This window comes from Mandrillus leucophaeus, unplaced genomic scaffold, assembly GCF_000951045.1.
Source record: "Mandrillus leucophaeus isolate KB7577 unplaced genomic scaffold, Mleu.le_1.0 Scaffold887, whole genome shotgun sequence".
In the NCBI taxonomy this organism is placed as follows: Eukaryota; Metazoa; Chordata; class Mammalia; order Primates; family Cercopithecidae; genus Mandrillus; species Mandrillus leucophaeus.
The window spans coordinates 146,648-159,291 of record NW_012109663.1 but is presented as its reverse complement, the minus strand read 5'-3'; the positions used below and the strand labels follow the sequence as shown (position 1 = coordinate 159,291).

Genomic DNA, 12,644 nt, shown 5'->3' with positions numbered 1-12,644 from the left:
TTATCCTTCCCACTGTACCATAGGGTTCTAATGAGAATCCATCAGTCATAGAACTGCCCTGCTCCCATCTGCCCTGCTCCTCTCCATAGTCTGAGAGAGAGGGATGTGATCTGGGCTCGAGTCATCATTGTACCTCAGTTTCTTGAACACAGCAATTGGCCCAGTAGGATAGGAATATAATTCCCTTTATTTATTCAGAATGCTTACTTGAGATTTTTTTTAAAACTCTGGAGCTACAGGCTTAAATGTAGGTGACAGTAGAGATAGAAATATGGAATAATTACTTCTCATGAAAATGGACTATCATAAGCATTAAAATAAAATACAACGTGTTAAGCACAGGTAATGAAGTTTCCTAACTGAGTCTTAATTGTGTCTGCTGTTAGAATTTAGACATATCTGATATTCATATCTATTTACTGAACTTCAGTCCTGTATATCCATCTGCCTACTAGATGTATTCACTTAGCTATACTATAGATATTTTGGACACAAAATATATAAAACAAAATCCACATTTCTTTTCCTAAAACCTGCTCCAAACTTACTTTTCCTCCTGGTTCCCCTGTCTCAATGAACAGCACCAACATACATTAAACTGTCCAAACCAGATGCTGAGATTCATCCTGGACAACTCCCTTGCCCTTTTCTAAAACATAATGTCAGACAAATTCAGTAAAGTCTACCTTCTAAATACTTCTTAAATCACTCCTTTTGTCTTCATCCTCATTGTCTTGACCCAGCCTAAAGCAACATCAAATCTGGTTTGAGCTACTGCAACATTCATTCTCTTAGTATTTCTGCTTGAAGTCTTAAATTATTATTAATTTAACAAATATTTGTATTAGTCACTCATCTAGATGCTGAAGATAGAGAAGCAAAATTGAATGGCTGGAAAATCAACTGCCCTGTATTGAACTTTGTTATTATGTTAAGATTTCTGTCTTTGATAATGACATATTCTAAAGAGAGAAAGTTAGATTTGCTCCTAATTTCACAACAAATCAACAACTGTGGCAAAAATGGAAAAAAAGCCTCATGGTATTTTCTAAACCACTCTGCCTCTATGGATTTTTCATCAATATAGTGATTGCACATCACTCTTAGTTGCTTCTGTCATAGATCACTAATTGATCAACAACATCCTAGATAATATAATTATCCTTTCAGTGAGAGGATGTAGAATATGTCTTCCTGGGAAACCTCCTGCATTCTGTGTTACAGAAACCTATGCAGATGCACAATGAACACAGTAGCTTCCAATCTCTTCAGAAAAACATTTGTTTCTGCAGCTTGGGGCAGGGATGATGACTACACCTGTAAATCAGGCTTCTTGAGTGTCAGAGATATTATAGCTTTTCCAAAGGGTCACAAATCAAGTCTTGATCAGATCTGGAGAAACGGAAAAGTATCCAATGAGTAGATTCTCTCTGTTATTCCACCTGTGGAAGTTTATTGAACTCACTCTTTGGAATCCCTCAAAAAACTTTTCGTCAATGATCTCATGATTTCTACGGCAAAGAAACCTTAATTCCTCAAGGCAACCCCATGTTTCTTTTGCCATAGTGGTAACTGAAAACCTATATGTAGGGTTCTCTGTATCATCTTGGTAGGCAAAAACTCAGAGCGGACTACCAGAAAGGCTTCTGGAATTGAAAACTTCTCTTCCAACTCCAGAGGATAGGTGCTCAGCATCAGAGATATCCACCATTGTCCAGCAAAGATTCTGGGGATTCCAGCCTTGGTACCTACCATAAAAGTTGTCCTGACATCCTGTCTTTGCAGGACTTTCCAATTCTCATTCCAACAATCATATTTTCCAAAATGGTTCGTGACCTTGAGTTCTGAGTGCCTGTCCTGAACATATTTCATGAAGTGGCATAATGTATATGATTCATATCTTCCCATCTTTATTGGCATTATTCTGTACTCACAAGTCTACGTGCTGTAAGGATGAGTGCAAATTTTAACACATGTGGAAATTCCTTTAAACTTGAAATGGAACTTTTTCAATTACTCCCAATAGAGGGAAGCTCCCTGGTCATTAAACCTATTCAATTAGAAATCAAAGTCAAAGATCCATCCTCAGTTTTCGTGTGTTGTGGCTTGAAAGGGAGTGTGCAAAAAACATGGTTCAGCACTTCTTTAACAATATATTTGCCCTCTCAAGTCATAAAAGGTCAGGTCTGGCAGGATTTAGTGACTTCGAATCTCTGTAAAGAGTGGTCACAGGGGAAAAAATTGGTGGTATTAATGCACATTACCAGAAGAAACTACCCAAACCAGTCCTGGGATTAGAGATTTGAGTGGCAATGAACTGGATTTCTAAGAAACTGTCTTCTCTGGTCAAAGAAAACTGATTTTGCCAGGTTCTGGAATAGGAGACTTCTATCCTTATGTTTGTCCAAACTTTTTTATTTTTTTAGGTGAAAACCTAGGTGTGAACTATCTGACATTGTTTATGCATATTTATCCCTTAAAAGACATGTTAAATTATTTGTTTGCTGATTATTTAACATTTGAAATGAAGGAGTTACCATTTACTCTGCACATCAGTATTAAAATAAATAATTCCAAATATATTCACTATCAACTCCAAACATTTAAAGAAGGTGAAACAATGGCCCTTGTTAAAAATTATTATCAAACCTATCAATCTTTGTCTTTTTCTTGGAGTTTTTAGTCTACTTGTCCTTTTGCATAGTTTTGAGTGTACCGTCTTGCTATTTGTTTTTTATTTTTTCCTTCTGTTACTGTTCCCCTTATTCTTTTCTCTGTCTCCTTTCGGATTAATCAAGCATATTTTAATATTCCACTTTATCCTCTCCATTGGCTTTTTAGCTATACTTTTTTTGTTGTTCAAGGGATTAAAATATTCATCCTTAACCTAACATAGTGTTCCTTGAATTAATATTATACCACTTAATGTATAATGTAAGAACCTTGTGAGTTATACTTCCATTTATCTCTCACCTGAATGTTGTGTTATTGTTGTTTTACATTTTACTACTCTGTTTTCTTTATAACCACACTTATCTCCCTCTCACCTCTTCCTTTACTTCCAAATGACAGAACTATAAAATGTCAGCTTATCTTTAAATTTTAAGAGCTTTAAAGTGTCATTTCATTGTCTTATGGCTTGCATATTTCTAGTGGGAAGTCACTAGTGAGAAGTCAGCTGTCATTTTCATCATTACAGTCATGCACCATATAACAATGTTTTAGTCAACAGTGGACCACATATACAATGGTGGTCCAATAAGATTATCATACTGTATTTTTACTGTATCTTTTCCTGTTTAGATACACAAATACTTACCATTGTGCTACAATTTCTACAGTATTCAGTATAGTAAAATGTTATATAGATTTATAGCTCAGGAGCAATCGGTATAGCTCATATAGCAATACCATATGGCCTAGGTGTGTAGTAGCTGTAACATCTAGGTTCATGTAAGTACACTCTGTGATGTTTATACAACAATGAAACTCTCTGACACATTTCTCAGAATGTATTCCTGTCATTAAGTGATGCATGACAGTATATGTAATATGTCTTTTTTCTCTTGCTGATTTCAAGATATTCTCTTCAGTTTTCTGCAGCTTTATTATGATGTGCCCAGATGTAACTTCTGTGTTTATCTTTCTTGGGTTTTGTAAAGTTTCATTAAATTTAGAAAAATATTAGCTATTAGCTCTTCGAATAATTTTTATGCTCTAATCTCTCTTTCCTCTTCCTCTGAGACTCCAATTGCACATGTGTTAGACCACCCAATATATTCTCACAGGTCAGTAAGGTTTTGTTTACATTTTTTGAAGTCTTTTTACTTTAATTCGGATTTTTTTTATTGCCCTCTCTTTAACTCCACTTACATATTTTTTTCTGCAGTGCCACGTGTGCTGCTAATCACATCCAGTGAAATTTTGGTTTCAAATATTGTACAGTCATGCATTACTTAATGACAAGAACACGTTCTGAGAAATGCATCATTAATGATCCAGTCATTGTGTGGACATCATAGAGTGTGCTTACATAAACCTAGATGATACAACCTACTACACGCTTAGGCTATATGGTATAGCCTATTGTTCCTGGGCTACAAACCTGTACAGCATGTTACTGTACTAAATACTGTAGGCAATTGTAACACATTGGTAAGTATTTGTGTATATAACCACATCTAAACATAGAAAAGGTACAGTAAAGATACCATATTATATACTTACGGTACCACTGTCATATTTATGATCTGTTATTGGTGGAAACATTGTTATGCAGTACATAGCTGTATTTCTCAATTCTAAGGTTTCCTTTTGGTCTCTTTTTAACTTCCATTTCTCTTGAGAGATGCCTCATCTATTCACTCATTATGTCTTTTCTTTCCTAGAAATCCTTGAAAATCTTTAAAAATAATCTCTTTTACAGCCTTTTCTACCAATTTCCACATTTGTGCCATTTCTGTGTCTGTTATTATCAATTCTTTTTTCCTTCTGCTTATGAGTTGTAGTTTGCTGCTCTTTGCATGTCTAATAACTATTATTTGAGGGACTTTGTATATGCTACATTGTGGAGAGTCTACATTTTGCAACCTGTGGATCAGGAAGTGCCCTCATGAGCCCATGCCACAGGGCTCTGGGCCTGAAACACAGAGCTGTGTGGAGTCTCAGCAGAATAGCCACTCAGGTACACACAGAAACATACTCCAGCTCAGAAATCCTGGCAAGACAGGAAAACTATCTGTGCATATCCCTAGGAAGGGGACTGAATCCAGGGAGCTAAGCAGCATCATTCTGTTTGCCCCACTTACAGGGCTCTCACAAGTTAGGACCCACTGGCTTGAAATTCCAGCCAGCCAATGGCAACAGGCTGGAGACTGCCTGTGATGGGACCAAGTTCCCAGGGGAAGGGGCAGACAGCATCTCTGTGTTTTGGTCAACTCAGCTGTTCTAGCCTGCTGGCTCCAGGGAGTGCAGGCCATCCGGACAGGGAGGAGTCCCCACTAACAAGGCACAGCTGCTGTGCCAGATCATGCCCAGACTGCTTCTTTAAGTGGGATCCCAATCCATTCCTTCTCACTGGGTGGGGCCTCCCTGTGGGAATTTCAGCAACTCCAGCCAGGGTCATACGCACAGAACTCTGATCTCCCCCGGGACAGAGCCCCCCAGGGGGAGGGGCAGCTGTTGTCTCAGCATTTCAGTTGACTCAGCCATTCCAGCCTGCCAGCTCTGGAAAGTCCAAGTGGTCTGGACGAGGAAGAGATCCCCCCAATCCAGCATACTTGCTCTTCCCAAAAGCAACCAGACTGCTTCTTTAAGTAGGTCCCTGATCCCATTCCTCCTGACCCGGTAATGCCTCCCAATAGAAGCCTCCACACACCTCCTATAGGAGCATTTGAGCCAGCAACAGGTCAGTAGCCCCCTAGGATGGAGATCCCAGAGGAAGGAGCAGGCAGACATCTTTGCTGTCTTGCAGCCTTCACTGGTGATACCTCCAGGTATGGGAAAACTCAAGGCAACCAGGGTCTGGAGCAGACCCCCAACAAACTGCAGCAGCCCTACAGAAGAGTGGCCTGACTGTTAGAAGAAAAACAAACAGAAAACAACAGCAACAACAAAAAAAAGGATGCCACAAAAATCCCATTTAAAGGTCAGTAACCTCAAAGATCGAAGGTAGATAAGCCCACACAATGAAAATGAATCAATGCAAAAATGCTGAAAACTCAAGAAGCCAGGGTTCTTCTTCTCCTCCAAATGACTGCAACACATCTCAAACAAGGACACAGAACTGGGCTGAGGCTGAGATGGCTGAATGAGAGAAGTAGGCTTCAGAAGGTGGGTAATAACAAACTTTGCTAAGCTAAAGGAGCATGTTGTAACTTAGTGTAAAGAAGCTAAGAATCATGATAAAACAATACGTAAGCCGATAACAAGAATAGCCAGTTTAGAGAGGAACATAACTGACCTGATGGAGCTGAAAAACAAACACAAGAACTTCACAATGTAATGTAATTATAAGTATTAATAGCAGAAAAGACCAAGTAGAGGAAAGAATCTCAGAGCTTGAAGAGCATCTTTCTGAAATAAGACAAGCAGACAAAAATAGAGAAAAAAGAATGAAAAAGAATGAACAAAACCTCCGATAAATGTGGGATTATGTAAGAAGACTGAACTTAAGACTGATTGAAATACCTGAAAGAGATGAGGAGAATGGAACCAGGTTGGAAAACATACTTCAGGATGTCATCTAGGAGAACTTCCCCAAACTAGCAAGACAGGCCAACATTCAAATTCAGGAAATCTGGAGAACCCTAGTAAGATACTCCATGAGAAGATCCACCCTCAGGCACATCATCATCAGATTCTCCAAGGTCAAAATGAAAGAAAAAACATTAAGGGCAGCCAGAGAGAAAGGTCAGGTCACCTACAAAGGGAAGTCCATCAGACTAATACCAGATCTCTCAGTGGAAACCCCACAAGCTAGAAGAAATTGGGAGCCAATATTCAACATTCTTAAAGAAAAGAGTTTCCAACCCAGAATTTCACATCTGGCCAAACTGAGCTCCATTAGCAAAGGAGAAATAAGATGCTTTTTAGATAGGCAAATGCTGAGGGAATTTGTCACCACCAGGCCTGCCTTGCTTCTGAAGGAAGCACTAAATATGGAAAGGAAAACTTTTACCAGCCACTACAAAAACACAGTTAAGTACACAGATCAGTGACACTATGAACCAACCACATAAACAAGTCTGCAAAATAATCAGCTAGCATCATGGTGACAAGATCAAATTCACACATAGCAATACTAACCTTAAATGTGAATGGGCTAAATGCATTAGAGAAATGCAAATCAAAACCACAATGAGATACCATCTCACACCAGTCAGAATGGCGATTATTAAAAAGTCAAAAAACAGCAGATGCTGGCGAGGTTGTAGAGAAAAAGGAACAATTTTACACTGTTGGTGGGAGTATAAATTACTCCCACCATTGTGGAAGGCAGTGTGGTGATTCCTCAGTGATCTTGAGGCAGAAATACCATTTAATCCAGCAATCCCATTACTGGGTATATACCCAAAGGAATATAAATTATTTTGTTATATATGCATGCATACGTTCACTGCAGCACTACTCACAATAGCAAAGACATGGAATCAACCTAAATGCCCATCAATGATAGACTGGATAAAGAAAATGTGATACATGTACACCATGGAATACTACACAGCCATAAAAAGGAACAAGATCGTGTCCTTTGCAAGGACATAGATGGAGGCAGAAGCTGTTATCCTCAGCAACTAATGAAGGAACAGAAAACCAAACACCACATGTTCTCACTTATAAGTGGGAGCTGAACAGTGAGAACATATGGATATATGATGGGGGACAACACACACTGGCACCTGTCAGGGAGTGTTAGGGGAGAAGGAGAGCATCAGGAAGACTAGCCAATGGATGCTGGGCATAATACCTAGGTGATGGGATGATCTGTGCAGCAAACCACCAGGGCATAGGTTTACCTATGTAACAAACCTGCACATCCTGCACATGTACCCCAGAACTTAAAATGAAAGTTGAGGGAAAAAATAGTGTTTTGTTCTTGAACATTATTAATGTATTGGCAGGTGAACTTGATGTCCTGAAATTTTGTTTTAGGATTTGAGAATCTAGCCTAGAGTAGCCTCTATTGCAGGGCTATTTTTAAGGTGTAACTTTTCTGGGGTCTGAATTGAAGTCCTGGTATGTTCCGCAAGGTATCTTCACTCCGGCGAGGTCTTTTCAGGGTTTTTTAGAACTCCAGCAACTCTAAGCTCTGTAATACCTCCCATTAGCTCTCCTTGCCGGGTCTCAGAATCATCCTGTACATGTGAGGCTTCATATTGGACTGAACACTTAATGGTATCCCTAAATTTCTGGAGCTCATTCTCTGCACAGATTTATCTTCTTCAGATCTTACTTTGCAAATTCCAGCCACCTCAGCATCCCCAAATACTAAACTCTGTTTTCTGTACCTAGTGAACTTGCTGCTGTCTGTTCAGGCTCCACTTCTCTGTGCCATGATTAGGCATGTGCCCCAGGTAGAAGTCTGGGTTGAATATGGAAATAACCCCAATTGTTTCTCTTCTCTCAATGATCCAATCTGTAGTGTCTGTTGCCCGGTACCTGCAAATCGTTTCTGTATATATTTTGCTGAATTATATAGTTTTTTAAAGCAGGAGGTTAAGCGTTGAATCTAATCTATCATTTTCGAATCGGAGTCCCTTGCTTGCAACTTTGTCACCCCTTATGTTCCCAAATTAATCTGCATATTGTATCCAGAGTGATTTTTCTAAAGTACAGTTCTAACTATGTAATTCTTATACTTACAAAGTAATTCAATATCATTTAGTGCTTAAAATTCTTTATTGGCTTCCCACACCCCTTGGGATGAAATCTGGACACCTTGATAGGGCTTATAGAGTACTACATTATCCAGTCTGTTCTTAAGTCTCCAGCCCCATCTCTTGCCACTTTCTCCATGCACTGTCTGCATCAACCATATTAATTGTTGTTCGTTGTTTTAATTAAGCAATGCTCTCACACCTTAGTCTTAAGATATGAAGGTCACTTGACTGGGAAAGATCTCTTCCATACTTCTCTTTATCTTCTGATTACATCCTAAACATTCTTTAGGTCCCTTTCTCCTTGAAGGCTCTCTGAGCTACAAAGTCTCCTGGTACGTGTTCTTATAACAGTTGCACTATTACTTCATAAGCTCTATGAATGAAGAAATTGATTATATCCTCATACTCTAGTATTTTGTAGTTTGACATTAAATATTTACAGAATAAATGGATGTGTTTGGTCAACTTTTCTTTTTAAATTTGAGACGCAGTAGGTACATGTGCATGTTTGTTACATGTATATATTGAATAATGCTGAGCTTTGGGCTTCAGTTAATCCACCACGCAAATAGTGAACAGAGTTCCTGATAGTTTTTCCTTCTTTGCTTTCCTTCCTTCCTCCTACCTTTTGGAGTTTCCAGTGTCTATTGTTCCCATCTTTATGTCTACATGTACCCAGTGATTAGCTCCCATTTACTGGTGAGACTATGCAGTATTTGGTTTTCTGTTTCTGTATTCATTGACTTAGAATAATGACCTGTAGCTGCATCCAGGTTGCTGCAAAATGTATTCTTCTATATTTTCTGGCTGTGTAGTATTCTATGGTGTATATGTACCACATTTTCTTCATCCAATTCATCACTGATGGGCACTGAGGTTGATTCCATGTCTTTGCTATTGTGAATATTGCTGTGATTAACATGCCAGTGCAGGTGTCTTTTTATCTTTTAGAACTATTTATTTTCCTTTGGGTATATACCCAGTAATGGGATTGTTGGTTTGCATGGCAATTCTGTTTGTAGTTCCTTGAGAACTCTCCAAACTGCTTTCAGAGGCTGAACTAATTTATAGTCCCACCAACTGTTTATAAGAGTTTGGCAGACATTTTGGTGTTATGTCTCTAAATTCCAGATCTTTAGAAGGAAGGCTTAAAACAAAGTGCTAATAGACATGGAATTATGTTTCTCTTTCCTTTTAAAGTAATAATCATGCAACTGCATACCCTTTCACACATACCCCTGCAAAAGCATTTCCTGATTTCACAGCCCATTTAGAGTTACTCAATGGATAGTAGGAAATTAGAAAATATTCCAGATTTTTTTTTGTAGGAAACATGGAAGAATAGGATACCTCCGAGATGAGCAATATTTCTGGGGCTCTTTTATATAAGCCAAAAAATCTTGATAAAACCTATTTTATCACTTTACTCCCTCTCTGTTCATTTATTTAGCAAATAGTCAACAACTATTTGGCAAAATGCCATTGTCTGTGTGCCAGTTAATATTTTTCAAGTGAAGTGATGAGTGCTAAGAAATCAGTTGTGAACAAGGCAGACAAGATCCCTGCCTTCAAAGAGTTTATACTTTAGTGAGTTTTATATCAACTGATGTCCAGCTAAGTTGATTTTTGTAAAATAGAAGATGCGTTTGAGAGGAGGGCTCTTTCATAGATGCCCAGAAACCCAGCTCTATAGGATCATGCTGGTCTATTGATACGCCCAAGGAAGAATGACAGTCTTACTAAAACTGCATTCAGATTATGGATTATTTGAGTTGAGAACTATGTATTTAGCTGATTTTCTACAGTTATCCTTTTGATCTTGAGTTGACTTTTCCTTTTAATTTATTTATTCAATATCCAACAAATACTCATCTAACAATTCCTAGGTATCTAGCACTCACCTAGGCACTGAAGATTAAGCAGTAGCAAAGGCAGACAAGTGTGAGATCTTATATGATTTAAATTTTAGTGGGAGTGGGGCGAGGAGAGAGAGAAAATATCAAACGAAATAAATAAGTCTGAACATACATATATAGCATATTTATGCAAAAAATAACAAAGGGTGATGGGATATAGAGTGACTGGTTAGCTACTGTAGATTAGGTTGTTAGAGAAAGTATTTCTGAGTAAGCGATACTTAAACTTATTGAGAAGCTGATCACTGAGCCAATAAAGGGAAAGATAATTCTTAGAGCAAAGCTCTTAAGGTGAGAATGAGAAAATTATAGAAAGATCAAAGTGCCAGGGTGTAGCAGGTGAAACAGTGATTCTGAAGACTGTGTATAATATAAAGTCTTTAGCCAGAATCATCAGGAAATAATGTATAAACATAAGTCAAATATGTAGATACTCTCCCTTCTATACATTTCCTTCTATTCTCCTTCTCAAGTTTAATCATCAGCATGAATTATTACATCAATGTCACTATCATACTCTGGGCTCTACTTTTAAAATATTTCCTTGTTAGGCTTATTCAATAACCATTTCAACAATGTGCTCTGTTATTTGTAATTACAACTACAGATACTGATTACTTAAACTTCCAATTAGAGTCATCATTACAATCTTTTAACCCTTAGTTCGTTGTAGTGGGACTTACGGTGGTTCAATATAGAGGTTATCAAAGAGATTAAAAGAAGGAAAAATGGCAGATGACAAATATCAGCTGACTGATGTATTCTTGATTTTATATCATTCTCAGAAATAACTGTGGCTGGGGAGGGACTTTCAGGAAGCTGATATGACATATTACTATTAATATAACTAAGTTTATAACCCCAGGCAGAGAAAGTTTGAAGACATAGTTTTGCAAAGAAAAGAGGAAGAGATGAATGTTGATTAGAGGAATCTATGCTTTAAAATATGAGAAGTAAATGTATAGATTGCAGCAAGACATTAAGAATAGTGCCTTTCAAGTATTAAGATGATAATGAAAGATGGAAAGAATAGGACTGGGTTTGTTTGATAAACACCTGGCTTTTCATTATGTCTGAACCAAAGATTGTGTTAATCTAAGAGTGTCAAGATTCCAAGGAAGAGTAAGACTGGAAATGAAAATAGGAGTATGCCTTGGATTTTAGGCAGTCTTAAATCAATTCAGTTATCAGTAAGGAATCATTTAAGAGTTTTAAGGATGCTAGTGGTATAAATTTTTTTGTATATTCATGCTGTTTCCAAGTTATGGATTTGATAAACCTGATACTTACTTTTATTTCCTGATCCAGATAGTTTGGTATGCAAATGGTGTTTGCTTTCACATCATTCTTGATACTCGTCATCCCTGAAGAACAGGAGCCAGGAGTAGAGCATGCCTTTGGAGGTGATGGTGGACTTTTGACCTTAATTTCTTCCTAAATCAAAGGTATAATATAACCAATATACATTTGCACCTATCTATATTTTCTATGAAAACTCATTGTAAAATGAATAAGAAATATTGTGGTTAATGAGAGACACATGAAAGTAAAAAAGGTTAGTGTTATCTTAAACTATCAAATATTTATATTTGGAGACAAAACAAATAGTGATATCTTATTAACTTTTGATGAAATCACTTTAAACTCTTGGTCAAATAACAAGATAACAAATTTGTAGTATGCAATGTATAACCTTTTACATCACAATTCCAGATAACAGCCAACTCATGACATATGAGATTTGCTGTTAAGTTGGGAAGATTTCTCTTTTGTGGCCAGGAAAAGACAGCTGAGAGGTTTTATGCTTTGTCTGTGAAGCAACTACATGACGCAAGTTGCTACCTCCTTGCTGTAAGTAACAGCTAACAGCTGGAGAGTTAGAAAGGCAAACTAAATTTCTTCCCTTGATCAGTTGGAAGGGAAATACAAAGGTTATTTTCTTGTTCTGGGAGGTAAATATACTGTTTGCAATTTTTAAAAATTAAAAGGTTGTGGGAGCTTTAAGTCCATGAAGAGTTACAGAAGCCTTAGATCCATGTGCCTGTTCTAGGAAAGGCTTTCTATCCTTCAAAGTGACTGATTTGTAACAACACATAGAACCTAGTACATAAATGAGTCAACAACCTGGGATTTTGATGATTGGAATTGATAGAACAATATTAAACTTTATGTTTAGTAAAAATAAAGCTATATTGTATTTGAGGTTTTTTAAAATTATACTCTAAGTCCTAGGGTACGTGTGCACAATGTGCAGGTTTGTTACATATGTATACATGTGCCATGTTGGTGTGCTGCACCCATTAACTCGTCATTTACATTAGGTATATCTCCTAATGCTATCCCTCCC

General features: G+C 37.6%; 1 protein-coding gene across 1 annotated transcript in view; it reads right to left on the bottom strand.

The window, feature by feature from the left end:
- LOC105531438 (chromosome unknown open reading frame, human C4orf17) overlaps positions 1–12,644 on the bottom strand; it is a 41,375-nt gene that overhangs the window by 5,554 nt on the left and 23,177 nt on the right. Inside the window, exon 5 of the mRNA XM_011969355.1 lies at positions 11,588–11,731. Within this exon, the coding sequence (XP_011824745.1) occupies positions 11,588–11,731 (144 nt within the window). The remainder of the gene's footprint in view (positions 1–11,587; positions 11,732–12,644) is intronic.